General features: G+C 31.3%; 2 protein-coding genes across 2 annotated transcripts in view; both read left to right on the top strand.

Moving 5' to 3' along the window:
* Window positions 1–14,578, top strand: part of LOC135961530 (uncharacterized) — a 47,311-nt gene extending 32,733 nt beyond the window's left edge. The window contains exons 3-7 of the mRNA XM_065513032.1: window positions 10,733–10,746; window positions 10,861–11,197; window positions 11,263–12,605; window positions 12,705–14,305; window positions 14,374–14,578. Of these exons, the coding sequence (XP_065369104.1) occupies window positions 10,733–10,746; window positions 10,861–11,197; window positions 11,263–12,605; window positions 12,705–14,305; window positions 14,374–14,566 (3,488 nt within the window). The 3' untranslated portion in view covers window positions 14,567–14,578. The remainder of the gene's footprint in view (window positions 1–10,732; window positions 10,747–10,860; window positions 11,198–11,262; window positions 12,606–12,704; window positions 14,306–14,373) is intronic.
* A 5,198-nt stretch (window positions 14,579–19,776) lies between these two features.
* On the top strand, window positions 19,777–24,747 carry LOC135962356 (putative gustatory receptor 28b). The gene is made up of 4 exons (XM_065514241.1): window positions 19,777–20,009; window positions 23,533–24,359; window positions 24,422–24,583; window positions 24,648–24,747. Exons 1-4 carry the CDS (start codon window positions 19,790–19,792, stop codon window positions 24,729–24,731), a joined length of 1,293 nt encoding a protein of 430 aa, XP_065370313.1. The 5' UTR covers window positions 19,777–19,789; the 3' UTR covers window positions 24,732–24,747.
* Window positions 24,748–25,328: the final 581 nt, after the last annotated feature.

The following is a 25,328-nucleotide window of genomic DNA, read 5'->3' as shown; positions in this document are numbered from 1 at the left end:
ACAGTTTAGAGTTAGTAAAAATGGAGATCAACGCATTTTCGCTGTTCTCCATTTCAAAAGTAATGAAAGTTTGGCGGTCACTGTTGGAGCAAATTTATTTTAAGCGTTATACATAAAAATTTCCGCTTTTGGAGTTTAAAGAATACTCATTGATTGAGTCTTCAATGTGTCGTGGTTTGGTGAGGATTTTCGGCTGGAGGAATCATTGACCCATACTTCTTAGATAATGAAACTGGTCAAGTAGTGGTGCCTGATATTGTGACAAGATAAATGAGTTCTTTCTGCTTAAATATGATGATATTGGTGAAGACGACATCTTGTATAAACAAAACAGTGTCATGTGTTATACAGCCAAAGAAACAATTCAATTACTGCATGAGACATTTTCTGATCGTGTATTCTCTCGTTTCAGCCATCAGCGCAAAAGTGATGTAACCCAAAATTAGTGTTGGTTTCTCTTCTACAAACTATCAATACAAAAGTGTATTAAGCCATCTTTTGGTATTCAAAAGCAGATGAAGTATAATAAAGTAATAGAGCAAAAGTGGTGTAAGTTGATTATAGCACTTTTGTATTATGTATTTTGGCCAATGTGATGGACATAATAGAAATAGAACGAGGTCGTTGTTCTGTCTGTATGTTATAACTCAGTCGAAATTTGCTATTGAAGAAATAGACTATACATTTTTGAACAGTGGTCATTCTAATTTACCATGTGACCAAGATTTTGGTGTAAAGAAAGAAATAAAAAAATTCTTCAAAGAAATATACGTTCCAAAAAACGGCTCGAAAAATGCAACTAGTCACTATAATACGAATGAGTGCAAGTGAATTTGTCTGTTCCAAATCGGAAATGTGGAAAAAATATAACCAACAGAAAAATTTCGGTTAGTAACACCAAGGTGGAGTGGTTGAAAGTTCTGTAGCTAGGATTCCATAAAATCCATAATTTTTTGGAAAAACCTACCATAGCTGAAAAAAGAAAAAGGACCTCATTGAATTGTTGCACTTCATCCCACCAGTTCATCCAATGAATTGCACCAACAGTGTCAGGTATGAAGTGTATTCTGAGGAGACAGATGATGAATAACTCTTGTATTATGTATTTCGATAGATTTCTTAACCCTTTCAGTGGTTTTGTCGAATATATTCGACATTATAACATACTCTGTTTCTATGAGCTTTTACTGTATAATAAAATACAGTTAGTTTTAATTTTTTTGTTTTAAATAAAAGACAGACACAGATAACCAGAGCAACCAAATACAAAAAATTTTATTTTTCCCGGATTCAGCGTATTCAAATTATAAATATTTCTTTTTAATACTTTTAGCTCGACCTAAATTATTTTTGACCCAGAAAGGGTTAATAAAATTTTCCTAAAGTGGTTGTTGTTTATTTTAAATTGGAACAAAATATCATAAATGCAGAAGTGGTGTAACCTAAATTTTTTCCTATAATATTTACTTATTAAATACAATAATACACAGATATTGTAAATTTGGAAGTTCTTTTGATAAATTAAAAATAAAGCAATTAAAATAATGTTCACAAAAGAAATTAAATTAAAAAAAAACATCTACCAAATAGTTTGGGGTTACACCACTTTTGCGCTGATAGCCACAATTGGCCCCTAGATCGTATTATTTAACAACATTGGATAATTTTAATTTTTTAATTTTAATTTAAGAAGGAAATTCAACGTTGCATCAATGAAATTCAACAATATTTATGCAACATGGTGAAGGGGGGACCATATGCCACTTTTTTTGAATGGTTTTCTTTTAATTTTGAATTACATCGATTTGTAGTCGAAAAACTATATTAAAAACAAGTATTATATTCCGAAAGGTACCCGTATTATTTGAGGAATTATTATAATGAAAACCATTTCGAATATTCACAAAGTTATTTTTGAACTCGATAGTGAAAAATGTCTCCTATCACGAGAACGAGATGATTAATTAAAGATCTGTTATACAGAGTATTAGAGCAAGGTGTTAGCTATTGCAAAAACTATGGAGTGTAGGGTGTAGTATAATAAAAAGTAACCCTGTCATTGTCAAACAAATAAAGTGCCTTGAGATAAATGTCTCTGCTATAATAAGTATTTAATCTCAACTCCCTCTTTATAATGGAATAAATTAAACATGAGAAGAAGTGGTTTATAACAAATGGATCATAATAAAGTAATTGCAAAAAAATAAATAAAAACAACATACTGACATAAATATTCATGATATAATATTTATATCGTAGCATCATCATATGGTAGTAATAGGAGTAACATACATTAAATTACTTTACATTTCTTTACACTGTTATGTATTTTATAATTTGTTTATCTACTTCTATTACTAGATGTTTATTATTAGTGTTGCTAGCAATATATTGTAGTTGTTGGTGCTGCTGCTAATGTTGTTGTAAAGTATTATGTTATTACAAGCCACTGTTTTGTTTTAATCTTGTTACTTTTGTTTTTGGTATTTCTTTTTTGGCCAAGTTTCTTTTCTATTGTATAAAATAGTTCAACATTATTAACACATTCAAACTTGATATTATTCAAGAGGAAGATTTGTAACAAGATCAGACCCAAACAAGTGTGTTGAATGTGTGAATGAATGAATTATATGAGGCAGATAGATACAAAAATAAAACTCCTCATATGCATACACAATATCTAAACAGAAAGAAAGACAGCCAGACAGACAGATACTTGAACATTAATTTATTATAACAATAACAACAACATCTACACCACATACTTAACAAATTATCACTAACAAATCATAATGAAATGAAGAAAAACAAAATAAAAAATTTAATAAATTTTAAAAACAATATTATGTAATTTTAAACCATAAACCATATATTTGCATACAAAATTAAAATAATATAAAAACGTAAATAAAAACAGCAAATAATTCTCCAAATTTAAGAGGATTATTTGAAATAAATTTGAATATTTTATTGGTGCACAATTCAATAAATGTTTGAATTTCTTTATGTTGTGAATATTTGTATATTTGATTTTGAAATTAAGAAAACAAATAAAAATGTTGCTCATAACATAAGCAGTGGAAGAAGTTGAGGAATATTACATCATATAGCAACCACATACATATTTTAATTTATTTCAGTGATAAATTGCTGTAGCAAACTTTATTAACCCTTTAGAGCTTGTTTGTTATTTTATTTAAACTAATTGGAATTAATTTATTCATAACAGAATCGTAATTTATTTATTTAAACAAAAATCGACAGAAATTATTTATTTTTTATAATTATTATAATTTTTTTCACAAAATTTTTTTTTAAATTAGAAAAAAGTTTTTAAAAAAATAAAAAAAACAATTTTGAAAAATTAAAAAAAAAATTTGAAAAAAAACAATTTAATTTGTTTACCTAAAAATATTTAAAATTTTTATTTTAAAGTATAATTTGGTAAAAGGTATATAAGATTTGGCACAGCCAAATTTAGCCTTCTTATTTGTTTTTTTATTGAATCATAAAGTACACAGGATAAGCTTATGTATGATTAGTAAGGAACAATCTTCAAAATTTTCCATGATCATGTAGCAAAAATGTGGCTGAATATCGTTGTGGGTTTTATCTTCACACGATCTAATGGAAAAAGTCTAATCGCAGAAACGAATGAGTACACGAACAGGATATATCTCTGTTATCATTTCGGGATATCGATCAACAGTTAAAATCAATGTTTGGCCAGCTTCATTTTCGAAGGAGTAAAAAAAAGCTATCGAGGTTGAAAAGTATTTCATCATCCAAAATCTACTAAAGATTTGATTGATTCTAAAGTACCCATGATAGGTTTATGAATATCGGACAAATAACCTCTAGGAATATGCTGGCACATACGAACTCTTTTGTCGAAATTTTCAATGACCATTTGGCATACAATTTTTGTTTTCTCTTCGATGCTTTCGAAGACCTTTAACTTCAATTGTCCCCTAAAAAATAATTCAATGCTGTTAAATAATACGATCTTCCGAGCCAATTTTGATCACGAGAAAATACTTGTTCAGAGAATGTCTCATGCAGTAACTGAATTGTTTCACATGTCATGTTGCAACATAAAGCATTTTGCTTGTCTGCAGATACACCCAGAGTATCAGGAGGGAATCGAACCCCCAACCCTCATATTAATAGCCCAGCACACTATCGTCTAATCTACAAGGCCCTCCAACTCTGTTAACTTGTTCATTTGCAAAGATGTATGGTCCAATGATGATTCGTCTAAACAGTGACACATTGCGGATGCATTTGTTTTCAGCGTTCAATGAATAAATTTGCAATAAATTTGCTGGAACTGTAGCCGCCAAACTTTAATTAATTTTGAAATAGTCTTCAAAAATTAAAAGGCGTTGTTCTCTAGTGTAATGCTCCCTTTATAACGATACCGATCCTCATAAAAATGTGGACAATTATGGACAGATGATTAATAATATTTGGAACTATGATTTCATCTCAATAAGCCCCAAAAATTCAAGCACTTGAACATTTTGTTGGAATTTGACTTGAATGCAAATGTAATTACGTTTTAAACTTGAAAATATGGCTTGAATTTATGTTTCCTTTTTACTGGAGAATGCTATTGAAATAAAGCATAATACAATTGTAATTGAATTGCTTGACTATAATTCAAGGCTTGAATTACACTTGCTTGCAACTTGAATTCCATTAAAATGCTTATTGGAATAAAACATATTCCTGATTAGCATTTGTGAGCTTTAATCGATTCATAAAGTGATTCAAAATCGATTGGTATATTTTAAGGTGGGTGTTGGACCAGGAATTTTACAAATACATTATACCTTCCCAACTGTAGGTGTAAGGTACAAACATGTTTGTAAAACCAGCATATAAGGCAATTTTTTCAGTAATTTATTTGTCCGGATTAATATTGAAACTTTTGGCGACTTGTTCGGCATACAAGCGCCTGCAGTCGTGAGAATGACTGTCATTTGTATTGGACCACATATTACAAATGTTTTTAAAATGTTAATTTGATTTCGTTGAATATACTTTACAGCTCACATTGAATCATGCAGAAGTTATTGCTGTTAATCAATTTATGCTAAGCGGGCCAACCATCTCCCACAAGTGCTTTTTAGGGTTAAATTGTTCATATTAGTTATAGTTGTTGTTGCTTTAACCTTTTACCTAATGATTTGCATATAGTATGTGTGATGTGTTTTATTAAAGAGGAAAGATAAAAAGCAAATCACCACAAACTTGTAACTGACCTACACAAATCGTCATCATCATCATCAACACTATTTATGATGATGTTACGAGTGTAGGTATGTATTTATGACTCGTACAAGTCTTATAATATTTCACTAATTACTCATTAAGAAGAAACATCAACATTATAATAATAATGATAATGAAAACCTAAAATTAATGTTAATTTTTATAAGAAATGTATGCAACAAAAATGTTGAAAATTTATTAAGTTTTAATTTAGGTTTAACTCGGATATTACTGCCAGTATTTCAAATCGAAAACTCTAATGCCATTATGCTCGCAGTTTAACAAGACAATGGGTGAAAGTTTCTTGGTATTCATTTCAAATTCAAATACTAACCGACAATAATTCGTAATAAGTGCGTATCTATGGACGTTTGAGCGGTAATTAAGTGTTTGTGTGGGTTTGTGAATGAGTGAAATATTTTGGCAACTGTCCATTGCAGTCGTACATGTTTTTCAAATGAGGAATTTGTCAATATGTATTATTAATATGCAAATTATAATAATATTGCAATTGCAATGTTATCTATACTTAATTATTATGGGGAAGTAATGCATTTTAGAAGTCATGGCCTTATTTGTTTAAAAAAATCTACAAAAATGTTCACACCCCAAAGTCGTGGAATGAGGCCTGTTGAAACCATGTTGCAATGTCTGGCATTTGTGCTGTAACAGTGCAATTTTGTACATGACACTAACTTTAGTAAATTTCGAGACCAAGTTTAGTAAAGTATTGGCCGCTATGTTGAATATTTTGTAATACGTGGTTGTCACAACACTTCTGTTTTAATAGTTCTCTTTTAAAGATAGTTTTTTTTCATGTTAGTTAAACATAGCTTAATACGCTGGACTTTATTTAACCAATAATTGTGTTTCTCACTCATGGTTAACGAACTGTCAATTTCGTAAGTATTGCCATACTTTTCAGTCAAATCACATGTGCATTCCTTTAAATTGTTCATAGAGTTAGTAGCCACTTTAGTGGCCCTAAGTAATCTGAAGTGTAGCCTGTTGTAAACTTTCTTTCATTTAACTTTAAACAAATTCCAAACCGAAAGTTGGATTTGTTGTATCTATTTGGCGAAACCAAAATAGAAAAATAATAATTTGTTACACGAAATGTATCAAATGAATTCAGTTTTATATTGAATAGTCGACGACTGTGTCCTTCTTCGTCGTTGCCGCGGCTTAGGCCGGTTTAACACGGCCCCTGAATTATTGGCCGATGCCACCCAGTCGAGGTCGATCAAACGGTTGTCACCCTCATTTGATGATCGATCCTCGACAAACTTAATGAATCTATTGCATAATAAAATTCTCCTAAATGTACTTTCGTAATCGGTAGTGTAATCCATTAAGGGTCAATTGCTTTATCCTAGGACTTGCTCATGTTTAAATAACTAGGGAAATGGAGAACTACGTAACCAGTAGTGACCCTGCTGGTCAACTTATTAGATCGTGGATAGTCACACAAACTACTAGGAAGTCATTTGGTAATGAATTAATTATCAGTTTCTCAAAATTTACTCAATTTTATATCTTTCATATACCGCGTAATTTCTAATAATTCTAATTTTGTAAATTCCATTTATATAAAATAACTTTACAACAGAATTTTCAATAATTACCAACAGTTTAATGAAGTACATATAATCTTGGCCAGACTTGCAAAGTTTATTATCACAGATAATTGAAATTCTACGTGTTTTGATTGTAAATCTGACTTTTGGCATTAAGTGCTTTGAAAATTGTATTGAAATCACATCATCTTAGATCAGAAACGCCAGACATTAAAAGTAATTTCCACTTGCAGTTTGGTTTTTATGTGAAAACTTAACTCAACTAACATACAAAGTGTCTTAAGAAATATTTGTCTGTCTGCTGTCATTTCATTGATAGTCTGAGAGCATACTTGACAAATGTTTAAGTACATTTTGTGGTAAAATGTTAAATGAAAAAATTAAAATGACTTTCATAAATTTCCAAATGATTTTATTTTAAAGGTAGACATGAAAAGTGCACATTTACAAAAACAGAGATATAAAAAATGAACTATGTGCATCACCTTAAGGCAACAGTTAATGAAGCTGCATTTGAAACGAAGACTTCTAAAAATTTTTAGTTAAAAATTCATTTATTTGTACGTTATAATTTATGCAAATTCAATTAAAGACACAAATTTTTCTTCTTTTTTTTTGACAAAGTTTAAATTAGATTTTTGTTTCTGAATATTTTGACATAAACTGAATGAGAAGCTTATACTTTCGAAACGTGTGTACTACATACATATTTATTTATTGTTTTGTTATTATTTTTATTATGTATCAAATATGTACATGGTTCTTCCAAAATATTCCCACAACTTGAAATCGTAAAAAATATGACATGAAAGTTATGAATTTATAATTGGTAAAAATACATTAAATGTGTGTATGTTTGTATGTATGAATCATGAAAACGTAACAAATAAAACATTTTAACATTTACTATGTATTATTTCAAACAAAAACGTAAGAAAGTAATTAAAATTCACCACAAATAGCTGGGAGAAAACATTGAAAATGAAAAGATCTTAAAAAGGTTTATTTATGGCTGGCTTTTGAAAGTACTTAATTGAAATGAAAATGAGTTTTAGATACATTTTGTCTTCCAGTACTTTAAATAAAATTAATTAAATTTAAGTCAAAAGGTTACTTTAAAATTATTTGGGGGACAAGTGTTTATGTACTTTTAACATTTAAACAACAGTAGGGTCTTTAAGTAGAAGAAATTTATGTTTTAAACTAGAAATTTTATTTTATTATAGAGACAATAATTAACTGAATTATACTTCACGATTTCTGGTTTAAAAAGTTATGAAAATTATCAATTTTAGCCTGGCAAAAGGACCGTATATTTTTTGCTTCTTCTTTTCACATCTAGGTACATTTTTAAAGAGCATGCATTTGCATGATTCCAGTTTCCCTGTAAAGCTGCCCTTTCGATTTGGTACTTGAAGTGTAATAGATACGTAATTTTTTCTAAATATGGTATTTTTAATAATATTTTCGAAGATATAATGAACAACTTCCTAAGAACTTTTTAAAAAATTGTTTGAACTTTCAGCAAGGTTGGCTACAGTTATCGTTAAGCTATCATTAGGACTCTAATACACGGTTGTCATATTCTTACAAAGTTATCAAAAAATGTTTAATAAATGGTTAACAACCATATGTCTCAACATAAGTTCTCATTGTTGTGTTAACCATTCTCTGAGCATGTTCCTGACAATCTGACAACCGTGTATACGTAGCTTTACAATTAAAATACCCTTTCGGATTGAATACGATGCGATCTCTCTTTACACTGATGGAAAAGGGCTCGAGAATTTTCTCTGATGATCTTGGCCTCTTTGATTATCTCAGATTGCCATTTACGGCATCGATACAGCCACGAGAGAAATACGAGAATTAAATCCCGAGACGTCGGCCATTAATATCAGTAGTTAAGAAATCAACACTCACAATTCGAATATTATAAAACCGAAATGTCTTCTCAATTATTGGGTATGACTTAAAAATGCGGGATTTTTTAAAAATTTTAACTTTTGTTTTGAAACATTTGTACAATATAAATTTATTCAAAGTATTGGCCATTGTTAGCAATGACCTTTTTCCATATTTCTGGCAACATTTGAATTCCGAGCCAAAAGAACTACTCACCTTTTGAGGCCATGAACGAATAAAGCCAATTTTGGATACTATGTTCCAGTGTGAAGCCTATCATCTCTGGCGGCATATTCTGAGCCTTTTTCGGGCAATGCTCGCTTCAAACGAATCAGTTGCATTTGGTACAGGTTCCCTGTTATGGTCTGATCAGATTTCAGCTGCTCATAGTATATAGAACCCTTTTGCTCCCTCCAAATAGAGAGAATTACCTTAGCGCTATGCATATTTGGCTTTGGTGTAGTTTCGGCTGGTTGATCGGGCTTCACATACGATCTCTTATGCTGCGGGTTATCCATTTTTCATCTCAAGTAATGTTTCGGTGCAGAAAAGATTTTCTTTTATAGCGTTCAAGCATAATTTCGGAAATGCAAAATCGTCTTTCAAGGTCTCTCGGCTTCAATTTCTGTATTTTCAATATTGGATGAATCTTGCTACTCGCAAAAATTTTTAAATTGCTGCATGAGTAGCTTCCGATTGCTCTTGTTGAGTTTAACAACAATCTTCATGAAGCAATACCTCCAAGTCTTGGTCTTCAAACTTTGTTTGCTGGACTGGACGATCTTTGTCTTCCATGTCCAAATCACCACTTCTGAACCGAACAAGATTTTCACAAGACATAGATTTTAATACAAAATATCTAGTTTATTGTAACAAATCTGTTGTTTATGTAAAAAAAATAGATTTTAGTAAAGAATTGGAAACAGTGTGCTGATTTTGAGAATAGCTGTAATACTGATGTTTCGTAAGATATCTGCTAATATCGGAAAACGAATCTCGAGAAACAGGATCATGAATGCTTTGTCGGATATTATTTCCATTTACTTTTCTAGCAAAAAATATTGACCTTTAATGCCCTTATCAGTGATAAAGGTAGCTGTATCTCATACATAACCGCAGGAAACTCACACAAACTAAAGTTAAAATGGTACATTATCTAATCTCTCGAAACCAATATGGAGCTAATAGAAATACCAATCGTACAAACTTATATGTACTAAATAATAAATTATCTATAGAGTGAAAGGTATTTAACAAAGTTACTTAAATAAATTGCCCCTAACAACTGTAGAAGCTGTCATAAATTATTACATTAACAATAAGTTTTCAAAGTTATTTGTCAATTTTATGGTATTTTATTGTTATCAGCATGTGATAAACATTTAATAGAAAAATTCAGAATTAATTGAAACCAAATAACCCTCAACCAAATAATAAAAAAACGGCCAACAAATGACATTGGATTATTGTTTGAAATAATGTGGATTAAATATGCTGCAGCTTTAAAAGAAGAAACCTTTCACATTTATGTATTTTTAATACTTTAACATGTAAACTACAATAAATAATATTAATTAATAGCCCTCATACTACAATGAAAATTGTTTCAACAAAAATGTTAGCAGTATGTAAAATTAAAAAAAAAAAACTAAAATTGACCCGCATGAATCTATTGTTTAGAGTCCAACATCAGAAGCTAAAAAATTAAAACAAAATAACACAGCAAAATACAACTGTGTTGATAAAGTTTCTTGTTATACTAAATATTACGTTTAAAGTGTCAAATCTAGATTTTTGTTATAAAATAACCTTCACCTGCAAAATGATTAATGAACAGATTAGTCGGTCAGTTAGTATGGCGGGTTAAATCTGATTTTCTACAAATAAAATTTAAATTGATGCAATTTTTCAATTAATTAAAAACATCAACATAAATGTTAACATTTGTTCACAAATTCTCGCATTTTTTGCAGGTAAAACCCCTCAAGTAAATCAATTATCTAACATTGGGGGGTTTTACAAATCAATTTGCCATACATTTTTAAAATTTAATTAATGCGATTATGTATTAAAATTTGAATTTCACTTCTTTTGTTTTTAGTTGATTGGGATTTTAATATCCCTGGCAGCAGCTTCTGCCCCAAGCAAAACTGATAATTCCAACAAGAAATCAAAAGCAACAGAGAAGCCAGTCGTTAGTGATGCTAAAACTACCTCTAAGCCAGCTAAATCCTCAGCAACTTCTTCCACTGGACGTTCGGCAAAATCTTTGAAAACTACCAAACCTGGAGAAAATCGTGGAAAACGCACTTTATATGATTTCAATAATCCCTCTTTCCTGTATCCCCAAATAGCCGCCAGAAGAGCTGGTTATGGTCCTGAATCTAGATCGGCTTATAGTACACAATCTGGTTATTTTAATGGACAAAATGCTATTGGTAGGTCAAATAAACTCAAATATTTTTAATTTGTCAGTAAAATGTTTTTTAAATTCCTTTTCCAGCTCAATTCCCCAGTGATTACCATCTTAACTATTCGCCCTATCCTCAGTATTTAGAGGCCCCTGAACCAATTATTGAAATCATTATCAAAGACGCCAATGAAACTTTGCCCGAGGAAAATGTTCAACCCTTAACTACCAAAACGAAAAAGAAGAAGGAAAAGGTTCATGTTTTCTATGTCAACTACAAAAAGGATCAAAATAACAAATTGCACTTGGAAAGTCCCATTGCCTCTTTAAATAATGATGAAACCGAAGAGGAGGAGGATGAGGAAGAAGAGATTGTACATTATCCCGTAACACCTTTGCCACCTGTAAGATCGACAACTTTGAGAACCATTATTCATCCAGATTCTGAAAAGTACCACAGTAATAGCGGCATACATGTAACCTTCGGTTCGGAAGACAAATCCCAGACGGGCCATATCTTGGAAGAACATGATGCTGAAAGTGTACAGCGTCAGGTGGTGGCAGTGCCGGTACCTCAAACTGGTGTAAAATCACAATATCAGCTGAATGCCAGAAATGATTTCCAGGGTCAAGCTAGATCGCCCTTCACCAGCAGCTTCTTCCAGTCGTCGGCACCCTGGCAATATCAAGCTCAACAACAGCAACAACAATATCACAGCCAACAACAGCAAAAACAAACTCAGCATCAACAACAGCAATTGCCTCATCAGCACTCGAATACCTATTTTAAACCACCCACTTCCACCACAACTACGCAACAACAACAACCTCCTCAGCATTCAAGCCAACACCACTCAACCAACTACTATCAGAAACAACCGTTCCAGCAACAGTCTTCTCAACAAAAACCTCATTACACTTCAAATCCTCCAGCTTCTGCCCCAGCTGCAAGCCAGCAATCTCAGCGTAAACCTTTAAGTCAAATTCATCAACAATTGCAACAACAGTCCCAGTACTATGTAAACCACAATCAATTGTATCAGCAGCAGCCACAACAACAACAGCAACAACACCATCAGCAGCAGCAACAACAACATCATCATCAACAACAATCAAGTGTACAACATAATCAATATTACAATTCAGTGTCGCATAAACCCACACAATCTCCCAAGTCATCGGTTATTTTCCCCTCAGCCCCTCCCAAAACACAAGAACTGCCAGTGAGACATGCACCACAACCCTATCAACCCATTAAGTTCCGTCCCACCCCCGCACCAGCTCCACAACAAACGAAACCCACACCAATAGCCGCCAAATTAGAAAATACCCAATACAATTCGAAACCATATCAATTCCAAAAACAGCCACAATACATACAACATCCGACCTTCACCGTATCACCACCAGCCAGCCAACAGAATTACAAAACCCAAATACAATTGCAACCACAAACTCAGCAATACCAACAATATCAAACTCAAAATCAGCATCAATATCAATCACAACCCCAACCTCACAGCCCAACTCCAACTCAACAGCAGCAACATTCGCAAACCTTTGCACAATCACAGACCTCTAACCAGCCACAAACTAATTCCATTTACTACACCCAAAACAAACAACAACAGCAACAGACACAAGTGCAACAAAATACTAGATATCAAACTCAATCCTCCAGTCAACAAACTTCTGCCGCACACCCCAATACTGGTTTGAGTTGGTTGGATATCAAACCCTCCAAGGAGACCGAATTACTGAAATCGATACCCAAATTTGAACAGCACATTACTGAGACCGTGCAAAATCACTACAATCCCAATCAATATCAATCACAAAATCAGGTCATTCATGATATACCATCACCAAACTTGGCTCCTCAACAACCCCAAAGCCAAGCATTGCAAGGTCATTACATCACTGCCTCTTCCTACAACAACCAACCTCAAGTGCATTCACAGCAACAGCAACAAACCTATACCAATTTCGTGACAGCCTCTTCTAACTTGCACCATGCTCAACAAACTGACTCTACCACACAATCTCCTCAGTTTGGTGAAGCTACAGATGGTCAGAAAATTATGATTGTCACACCCATGCCACCCAATGTCTACCAACAGTATCAGACCGCCCACACCTACCAAACATCTCAGAGCTCCAACAACAATCAACAACATTCCACACAAATCATCAACAGTGTGCAACCCTCCCAGGAACAATACAATAATTACTACCAACAGCCCAGACAGGGACAATCAGCCACCCAGGCCCAGTCTGCTCTGGCGGCCAGCAACTCACCCTACAGTGTTTCCAACTATCACTCCGATGTCTTCAAAGAATTGGAACAGAGAAACAGCCAGACCCATGAAACCAAAAACAATCAAAATGCCTACATACCAACTAGCTTTGAATCATCTAGTACCACCACCACACCCTCTACAACCAGCTCCTCATCCACAACTGTAAATCCTAAAACTCTCTTACAATTGCCCGATGAAGTACCCGATGATTTGAGACAACAATTGCTATCTTCTGGCATCTTGGGTAACGCTGACATTTCCGTTTTGGATTACGACAAAGTAGGAGATATTGCTTTGGAGAATTTACCCGCCGAACATTTGCAACACTTCTATGGAGCTGGGGGAGGAGCTCAAATTTCCGCATCGAAAAAGGTCTTATCTGTTGTTAAGCCCAATGGTGATAGAGTATCTCTAGATGAAAAAGAAATTGAACGTGTCAAACAATCTAGCTCGGTGCCCCATCACAAGCAAACCGATGTTAAGGTTGTTCGTTTTGATGGTCAACAATTGGAAAACTCTGAGGCACCTTCATCATCCGGTGAACGTCAATACAACAGATATTTGCCTTTGAAAATACACGGTGCTAATTTCCCCAAACCAAATAGTCCTGAATTACAAGGAAAATTCTTACAAAGTGTTGTAGTGTTGGCACCAGTCGATACTCCAGCTGGCCAAGATGCTGCCGTTGTGGAGGACAGTAAGGAGGTTAAGTTTTTGGGCGGTGATCTCATTAAAACTTTAGTGAAAAAACCCACCAAGGAAAATTTCAAGAGATGGCTGGAGAAAGAATCCAGAACCGATGTAGATCAACAATCTGTTGTGTTGTTAGTAGCAAAGTAAGTAAAAATTTAATAGCAAGGTTGGCTACCGTTACTAAATTTCTAAATTTCTTATATCTTTCTAGGTCTTCTAATTCCTCGGAACAAGAAATCTTTATGTATGACATAACAACCGGTGAAGTGAATAAATTAAATGGCGAACTCTCCAGTAAATTTGTAAGTGTGGCTGAAGAGAATGCCAGCACGGAGGACTTGGAACATGGCTCAACTTTGGATCCCAACTTTATGGAAACAATGATGAAGCCATTGTCAAGTTAAATAAACACTCAACTATACTTCCTAGCTAAAAAACAAACAAAACAGACTGCTTGTAAAATTAAACAAAAAATATCATTGGAATAGAAAACAGAAAACTATGCAATTGCGAACGTCACTCCTTCTTGCAACAAAAAAAATACTGAAAACAGAAAAAACAAGTGCCACAAAATCAACTGAATTCGAGACCATTAAAATCAATGATGGTCGAGCAAGGAACTGCTTGCATACGATGTTTGTTACACATGACGCCATTTATTACTTCATTTTTCATTTTAGTTGTGTAGTTCTTTTTTTTTATTAATTTTATTTTATCATCAAGTGTTTGACTTAAATTTAAGCTCCTTTAAAATGTTTAAATTTAAATTTTATGCTTCCAAAAAAATGCTACATTAACATTTAAACAAAAACAAAAATTAGTCGTTGGAAAAACAAAAGCAAAATTTGTTTTGAAACGACTTTAAATTAAATTAAATAAACAATTAGTGCTAAATTAATTTTATACAATAAATTCTTCGGTCATTTCTCTTTTCTTACTTGTCTGTCAAACTACTTCTATCCGCCTGTCATTCGTTAAGAAGAAAAAACTCTATTGTAAAAAAAATATCTTTTTAGTTTGTATAAATTTATTAACGGTTTTTTTAATTGCCAACCAATATTGTTGCTTAATTTTGTTAAATTTTTTGGCTTCTCTTTCTTCTCAATGACAAACAAAAACTTGCAAAATTATGCAACAATCTTCTGTACGTACGAGTATAAGATGGTTTTGAAACTGTGGGTTTTTCTTTAACATTAATAAAATTTTTAGTTAAATTTTTCTCTTTTGTTTTACATAAACTATTTTATTATTATTTTTATTTTTATTATATTGTATTTGATTGTTGTAAATATGAAAATTATAAAAAAAATTATATCTAAATTACTATTTTAGTTAATAAAATATTTTTTATAAAAAATTTATTAAAAAAAAATTAAGATGTTTACTTTTGTGTAGGGGGGGATTTTGTAAAATGGTGGTTTAAATTTAAAGAAAGTTTAAACCACATAGAAATATAATAGACTCGGAACGAACAGTTAACAATATTTTATACGATCTTCAAACATACGGACGTCTTCGGGTTTTGACAAGAGATTCCGGTTTATATTTCAAAGACAATTTAAATTTTCTTATCTATTTGTTCATCTAGGATTCAGACAAAAATATGATACACATATGGGCAATTCCACGAGAATCGCTACCACGACCGAAAACACAAAAACCCTTGAAACGTTTTTTCAAGATGATTTGAATAGAAGAAAATAATAAAATGTTACTATGTGAAAGTATTTAGATCGTATTACAACACTTTAAATACAAAAAAAATAGTTTTAACTGATTATATTTAATTTTTTAATGTTATAGGTATGTTGTAGGCTAAAATTGCTGCGAAAACTAGGCTCCCAATTAGCTTGTATTATGAAATGAATTTGACTCTGATTGTTTTTTTGCTATTGTTAAATTGTTTATTGAAACCGAATGTATATTTTCCATTAATTTTTTTAGTTTTTGTATACATATATTTACAGAATATATATTTGCCCATTTCACTATTGATGTCGTAGCATTGTATGTCATAAATATTTTTCAAACTAATTTTTCGAAACAAAAACAAAACATTAATAAAAAAAATTACGACATACAAGGATACGACGCTACGAAACCATTTGTGAATTGGGCAAATGTTTTATTATAAGAGAAAAATCTGTCACGTACGGTATGTCACGTACGATATTAAATTTTATTATTAATAAATCATCCAAAGATTGTTTTTATTTAAATATGACGGATTGTAAAGGAAAAATATTTCGTTTAGTGTAAGAAATTAAAAGAAAATATAACGCCTCTCACGATTCGAATATTTTCGCTTATTTCTACATGTACCTCAAAATGAGTTCCGTTTTATGTCACGTACGATATACACTTATTTCGCTCAATATTTTGGACAACAATATTTCGAAAGAATTTTTTATTATTATAAAATATAGTACCCTATGAATGGAACATAAAGACCAAATTATTTTTCAGATACTCTTATTTTTGCAAAATCTATTCCACTCTATAGGCTTACAAATGTCACGTACGATGATATGGAATTGCCCATATGTCAAATATAGTAATATAGTAATTTGACATTGAACATCAGCAAAATCGCCCAATAAATAAATGGCTGAGATATAAGCAATTTTTTTCCCAAAACTTATACACAAATAATACCTTTTAAAAAATTTTAGATAAAATCAACCAATTTGGTCCTAAACATTTAAAAATAAAATTGAAAACACCTTTCAAGGTTGACTGTAGTTACCCCTAAAATATCGTTACCGAAAATTTTAAAATTGCTAAAGTTAAAGTGCAATATAAAACTATCAGCTTTGGTTGATAAAGATAGTTGAAACCGCCGTTATCTCTGTCATTACCGAAATAAGCCAAAATATCGTTACCGTTACTGAAATAATCCAAATAGTCGGTACCCAACCTAGATAATTTTGCCTACATCCATATCAAATGAAAAGTTTTGCAAAGGTTTTTACATAAAAGTATTACTACAAATTTATATCGAAAATTCAATTAGGGTAAAGGGTATATCAGGAATTTCATCAGACATCACAAACAAATTGAGTTTGGGTCTTTCGATTTTAAGCATAGTTGGTAAACACCCACTCTTACGAGTCATTTGTAAATTTTAATTTTTGTTTTAACTTGTATCATATGAATTTTATGTCGGATTTTATTGATTTAATACTCATTTGAAAGACAATTATGTCTGCTTTACATAATGAAATACATACAAAGGGCAACAAAATCGAAAAAAAATTTAGAGGCTTTTTAAACCAATACACAATTTTGATGTATTGTGTTTCTAGTAGTACACATATGGTCCAAATTACTCAAAAGGGGTTAGTCCGATGTTATTAAAATAAACATAGAAAATTTGAGATTTACATAACCTATAATCAGTTTATATATTACGTTTTAATCGGCTCAGTAGTTTCGGAGTTATAATAATAAATTGAAGCAAAAAATAAATTTTTTGCGTGAAAATAGCAACTTTTTTTGTTTTAAAAAACTCATGAAAAATTGAAAACGGCAGAAATTGTTCAGATTTATTACTTAATCGCAAAGCAACAAAATAAGATATTGATCATAAAAATCTAATCTAAAATCCGAATTTTAGCGATAATACAGTTTGTATGTCATTTTGACCCAAAGGAGGTATAGGGTAAATCCGAAAACGATTTTTTTTACTATAATTTTCATTAATATAAATAAATATACATATTTCTGTAAAATAATGCAGCATGTTAAGGAGTTTCACAAATTTATTACCTATAAAAAGTAAAATTTAGCACATATCTGACCTTTGACCTCCATGCGCGTCCCGAAATCGTTGTCCGATTTAGCTCAAATTTTCTACACTTAACTTTTAGACCTAGTGTCACAATGTTCCGCCCGGCACACTTTGAAATTCGAACAACAAAAATTTTTTTCCATACAACTAATTGTCACTTTAATGGGTATCGGTAACGCTAATTTGGATATCCAACTCGTATCACACTAAGCGACCAAATAGGTCATCAAGGAAAATATCTAAGCTTTATTTTAAGAAAAAAAGGTCCATTTTGAAAAAAAAGCTTTTGATTTCGGAAAAAAATACATATTAAAATTATTTTATTTCTTTTGTTTAGAAAGATTGAAGAAACAGCTATCTAAACTATTTGGAACACATTACATGGATGAGAAAAAACACATGTTTGGCCAAAATGTCATATTTTGACCCCCTCTAACTCAGAGAGTTCTTGACCGATCTTGTTGAAAAATTGTGTATCCAATAGGTATAACCTTGGTGCAAATTTCATCCCGAAGACAACAGGAAGACATCGATTTCAAAAGTTCGTTTACTTGACATGAAATCCCCCATATATATTCTGAGTCCTCATAAGATTCTAAGACGATATAGCTATATACGGCCGTCTGTCTATCTGTTGAAAACACGATGAGCTACTGTTTGAGCAGTCATAAATCACCGAAAATTTTACTTGTTATAATTCAAATTATTTATAGAATATCGGTAACAGTATTTAGAGGTGGCGGTTATTATGATTATATCGGCAACGGTAATTGCAGTTATTTCAGTAACGGTAGCCTAGTGGTAACGGTAGTTGAACTGAAGAGGTATTTTAGGGGTAACCTTGGAAAAAATGCAATAATTTAAAAATTTTACAATAATATAAATATGTATACATATTTCGCTAACAATATTTTACGTTTAGTATTTATGATTATTTCGAGGACAGTATTTAATATATTTTATAAAAGCACAAATGGTATTTTCATTCTAACGGTAACAATGCGGTAACGGTAGCCAGCTCTGAATTAACCTAATTTTCAGGAAATAAAAAAACATGTTTTAAACATCTACCAAAAACATAAAATATACTGAGAATATACAATAAAATACATTTTGAATTTAACGATTATTATGAGCTATAATGGAAATTAGAATTCCCCCGAGAACTACACTTGATAGTGTTCTAATTAAATTATTAAGGACTAACGCTGTATTTGTTATTGTAGCTCTAATTTATTGTTATTTAACCAACATGTTGGTGGCAATTAATAATAAATTTGTAATGATTAATGTGGCAAATACAACGTCGAAGTAGACTATTTAAATTCAGTTTGTTTTTGTTATTGTTTACAAAGTAAAGAGTTGATAAACCAACAGTCGTAATTTAATAATAAAATATATTAATATCTACATGATCCAATATTTACTAAACCATCAATTTAAACAATAAACCAACACGTGAGCGACAAATAACAGCACAAGGTAGAAAGGAACGTAATACGTACGTGGAAGTCAGACATGCTACGAATTTATCTTGCAGATACAGGGTTGTAAACCCAATTAAGGTTAATTAACTGAAATTTGGTTAATAAAATATGTTGCAATGTAAAACCCAGTAACCTGTTGAATTGAATTCACAACAGCGCATGTCCTTTAGAGAACAACCAAACAGCAAACATCATAAATATTGTAAAGAATCTAATGAGGTGCTAATTGTTAGCATTGACACAGACACTGACTCCAACACAGACATACCAAAGGTTACAGCCATTTAGTGGTAACATTTTAGTTGCAAATTGGAATTCGTCATGTTTAGAAGCGCGAGTGAATTGACAAAATGTTAAAGGATTTTTTCGATAGAGTTAAAAATTACTTTTTTGATCAATTTCAAACTAATGAATTTGCTTACGTTTTATATCCGTTTTTGCGCATTTTTAAATTATTTGGTTTTCTACCGGTGCAGCTGGAACCAAAGGAGCTGTTAAATGAGAATTATAAATTTAAATTGGACAAATGGTCGCTTGTGGCCACTTTTATTGGATCAACTATTTTTATTGGTAATTTGTCATTAAACACATCAAATGGAATTAATAAATGAGAGAGATAGAACAGAAATTAAATAACATTTTTAATTAAGAAAAATAAATTATTTTTTTATTTCAATGCATCAATGGTTTATACTAATTAACTTATTCACGATATTAAAATGAAATTTTGTTTATATTAAATCGCGAAAATAAAACGAAATTAGTTTAGTATATTTAGAAGTTCTTGAGCAGTTAATTTGTTGAAAATTAATTCGAACTTTTTAAACGCTAGTGTTACAGAAACTAAGGATTAAATTCGATCAAATGTTGTTCAGTGCAAACTTCAAATATAGATATAAAATGTTCACAACTAAAATATTAATTTTTGGATTTCAAAGTTACCCAGTAAGCATTTTTACTGGAATTCAAGTTGAAATCAAGTGTAATTCAAGCCTTATATTATAGTCAAGCAATTCAATTCCATTTGTATTACACTTTATTTAAATACCATTCTCCAGTAAAAAGGAAACATAAATTCCAGCCATATGTTTTTTGTTTGAAAATTATTTAATTTTTCAAATATTTTTCAAGTTTAAAACATAATTACATTTGCATTCAAATCAAATTCCAACAAAATGTTTAAGTGCTTGAATTTTTGGGGCTTTGGTGCTTATTGGGGGAATATTGTGGCACTAGATCTAAGGGTTAAGTGCAGAAAATTTAAGGCAAATCAGAAACGATTTCGGGACACGCATCGAGGTCAAAGGTCAGATATATGCAAAATTTTACTATTTATATGAAATAAAGTTATGAAACTTGTTAAATTTCTGCCTTAATTTACAGAAATATGTAGATTTATTTATTGTAATGAAAATTACAGTAAAATAAATCCTTTGGAGATTAACCCTTATATGTCCTTTGGGTCAAAATGACCCACAAACTACATTATCGCTAAAATTCGCCAAAAATCTAAATTTTTTAGTTTTTTCAAAATTTTGCTCTGAAATTTTTGTCATTATAATAAGATATATAATATACAAAAATTCATTAAAAATTCATTTTAAAGTTTATAAAAATTCCCCAAATTATTAACGTGTCTCAGGCCACTTGAACATCAAATTTAGGAACAAAAATTAAATCCTAAATCACTGTATTAGGTGCACTCGCGCAGCCGATTTTCGAATATTTCGATACAGAATTTTTTCTCAATATTGAACTTTTGAAAATTAGTATGTCTTGAAATTTTGTATGTAGGACTCTTGGAAATTCGAATTGAAATGGGTTGAAAACTAGTAAATTGGTATAGCAATCTTAATTTATGGAAAAAATAAGTGGGCAGCTATGTTGTACTTTTTGATGTTTGTACTTAATAAAACGGGTAAAAGCCGAGTTTTGGTACTTTTTATATCCTATATTCCTGAAATTAAACTAAAATGGAATTGTAGACCTTATAAAAAAATTTCAAATGGATTCTGGGACTTTTTTGAAATTTGAACGTATATGGAGTTGATCCCTCATTTTGGTACTTTTTATACCCTTCGCCATGAGTGACCCTTCGCCATGTCCGTCTGTATGTTGAAATCAACTTTCCGTAGCCCCTAAATAACCGATCCAGAAGAATTCCCGATGTATTGTTATATGAATCATTTATGTATTCATATATAAATATATCGGGAATTCTTCCGGATCGGTTGCTATTTAAAATCGGCCCACAAATGGCTGAGATATATAAAAAAAACTGGCACAACCTCGATGTTTGCCCTATTTTTGATTACTAAGTCATTAATATAGACAATATAGATATCTAATGATAGATATTTCAAAGTCCATTCCAACGATGTATATAAGGCTATATTCAAATGGACCTGCCATGGGTCAAAATCGGAAAAAATATTTTTTAACCTGAATTTTTTTTTCATCAAACAATTTTTTTAATGTCATATATTATTTTAAAAAAATGAAAAAAATTTTAAAAATTAAAAAAAAAAATTTAGAAAAAGCTTTTTTAAAAAAAAAATTTAATAATATTTAAAAAAAAATATTTTTAAGTATAATTTGGTGAAGGGTATATAAGATTCGGCACAGCCGAATATAGCTCCTTTAGTTGTTTTTACAAAAATATTTTTTATTAGCGGATACTAGGCGTGTGCACACATTTTCCAATGATTTCTACTGATTTGCCCTTCAATTTCAAACGGTTACAGTTTCCAGTGCGTTTGGCTTTCGCCATAACTATCAACAATACTAAAGGAAAATCGCTAAGTGTAGCTGGTTTATTTTTATACCCTTCACCTTCGTGAGAAGGGTATATATAAGTTTGTCATTCCGTTTGTAATTTCTTCATTTTTCATTTCCGACCCTATAAAGTATATATATTCTGGATCCTTATAGATAGCGGAGTCGATTAAGCCATGTCCGTCTGTCTGTTGAAATCAATTTTCTGAAGACCCCAGATATCTTCGGGATCCAAATCTTCAATAATTCTATCAGACATGCTTTCGAGAATTTTGCTATTTAAAATCAGCAAAATCGGTCCACAAATGGCTGAGATATGAGGAAAAAACCAAGACAACCTCGATTTTTGACCTATATCTGGATTACTATGACATTAATATAGACAATATGGATATCTAATGATAGATATTTCAAAGACATTTGCAACGACGTATATAAGACCATAGTAAGTTGGACCTACAATGGGTCAAAATAGGAAAAACTATTTTTAACCCGAATTTTTTTTTCACAAAAAAAAAAATTTTAAAAACAAAAAAAAAATTTTTAAATTAAAAAAAAATATTTAAAATTTAAAAAAAAAATTTTAAATTTAAAAAAAAAATTGAAAATAGCAATCGAAAATTTTTTTTCCAAAAATGAAAAAAACTACTGGAAAATAAATTAAATTTTGTTTACCTAAAAATATTTAAAATTTTGAAGTATAATTTGGTGAAGGGTATATAAGATTCGGCACAGCCGAATATAGCACTCTTACTTGTTTTATTTAGCATAGTTGCACTCTAATATCCTCTAGTATTTTTACTTAAAATATATCCATATTTACTTGTGTATGAGTTTTTGTCTTTGTAGGTACCGTTAACCTATTCGCAAGTATGGCCAACAAAATTTAATATTTTTAACGGCAGTTTAAAATTTTTAAAAATTTTGTTAAACAAATTTCAGAATTTTCTGATAATCACATTTGGATTTATTGAGATCATAATAGGGAATAAAAATATGAAGAAATTATGTCAATACCTTCTACAGTTTTTCCGTACCTGCGATTTAAATGCGATTTTCGCTAAAAACAAATGTTTTGCCATATTTTGGAGAATGCGACCAATGTCCTTGTTCAGCTATGAAAACAAGTTGTTCTCTGGTTTAATGCTCCGTTTTGAATAACCCTAAACAGACAAACGGGCAAATTCAAATCGTGTGTGAATTTTGGGACAACCTTTATAAAATATATTATTTCTTACTTATAGTAAAACCCTCGTACAAATTTAATTAAAACAATAGTCATTATTAATAAAAAATTGTCTTATTTTTCCATCCACAGTTGGATTCTATTTTGGCGTCATTCATTTGAGCATGACCAAGAATTTGGACAAACTCCATGAAAGCACGGTTATTGCATACTTTACCACCTGGGGCCAAATAGTTTTCCTGTTCGTCCTGGCCTCCTATGGCTTGCTCAATACCTGGTTTAATATCTCTAAAATGCATGGTTTATTTTTATGGATTTCAAAGATAGATCATCAGCTGGAGGCGGTTACGGGACGGGAGCTAAACTATACGCATATGCGTAAAAAGTTATTTTTACAATTCTTTGTAGTCTTCTTGGTGCCCAGTTGTTTGTCGATGGTGAATTGTATTGTCATACATTTTGGTCCGGATAAAATTGATATATTCTCCACATGCTTTTGGTTCGTGTGTTTTGCTCCCATTTTACTGCTGACATTTAAGGAGTTTCAGTTTTACAATTTAATGTTTGTGCTCAAAACAAAATTTGATATTATCAACAAGGAATTGCTGCAATATGGGGGAGATAATTTACTTTCCTGTCGTAAAGCGGCCAAGAAAGATGTGTTGAACTCCCTTAAACCAGCATGTTCAACAGATATTGTTAGAAAATTGTTGGAAATCTATTCAAATACCGCCGATTGTGTGGATTTACTGTTGAAAGTATTTGGCTGGCATTTGCTGCTATTGACCAGTGCATCGTTTGGTGTTATTACGGTGCAGGGTTATAATCTGTTTGCCGCCTTGATTGTGCATTCCATGGAAATGGACGGTTATCAGTTGACTGTGGTAATGGGCTGGATTTTAGTACAAATTCTGATTATTGGCTTAAATGTTGGCACTTGTGGCATGACTTCAAAGGCAGTAAGTTTCAATGAAACTATTTATTTACAATTTTATATGCATTGAATTATATTTGTTTGCAGATGGCTTTAACTGGTCCCTTGCTGCATCGCATCAAGACAAATTCGCTGACAAACTGTAGTTTCTATTTAAATGTACAATTATTTTCCCATGAAGTTATGCATCGCAAACATAATTTTACTGCTGCTGGTTTCTTTGATATGGATTACAAACTAATAACTTCGGTACGTTGAATTAAGCTCTGAAATCATTACAGAATTTTATAAATTTATTTTATTCTATTCACAGATTATTGCCGCTGTTACTACTTATCTTTTGATTATCATACAATTTCATTTTAGCAGCCTACAAAAGAAAATTCCCTCAACGTGAAAACATTCAACAACAGATAATATATTTTTTACCATTTTCTATACCCTGACATTATTGTGATTGAGAAAAAGCTCTATTATTATAGTGGTTTGTGTCTAAGATGTAAGCGAACGACTTAACTAAATAAAATAAAGCATGCTAAGAGCTTGTTATCAAAAGCTTATATTTATTATATTGCCTCCTAAAAGTATGCAATAAGTTTTCATATAGTTATTGAATTTTTATTAGGGTTTCTATAGTTTAAACAAAATGAGATGCCGTACTAACAACAAGGTGGTAACGTACTACGTTACAGAGCAAATTGGGCCGACTGCGCTGTTAACGACATGAACCGCTCCAATGAGCAAAACCATTTTTTTATTTGGTTTTTCGTAGTAAGAAATGGGGAGTCTTCAAACCATTTAGTCGATTAGTGATTTTTTTAAAGAAAATACACAATTTTTTAATCATCACTAACTTTATAAATAAGCGTTTAATTGAGAAGAGATGTTCAATCTGTGATCTTATCGAAAATATTTCTTATTTAAAGAAAATCACAAAAATCTTTAATCGTTAATAACTTTGCAAAATAGAGAAAACTGTGATCACGAAAATTTT

This window comes from Calliphora vicina, chromosome 5 (assembly GCF_958450345.1).
Source record: "Calliphora vicina chromosome 5, idCalVici1.1, whole genome shotgun sequence".
Taxonomy (NCBI): domain Eukaryota; kingdom Metazoa; phylum Arthropoda; class Insecta; order Diptera; family Calliphoridae; genus Calliphora; species Calliphora vicina.
This window is presented reverse-complemented; position numbering and strand designations above follow the sequence as displayed.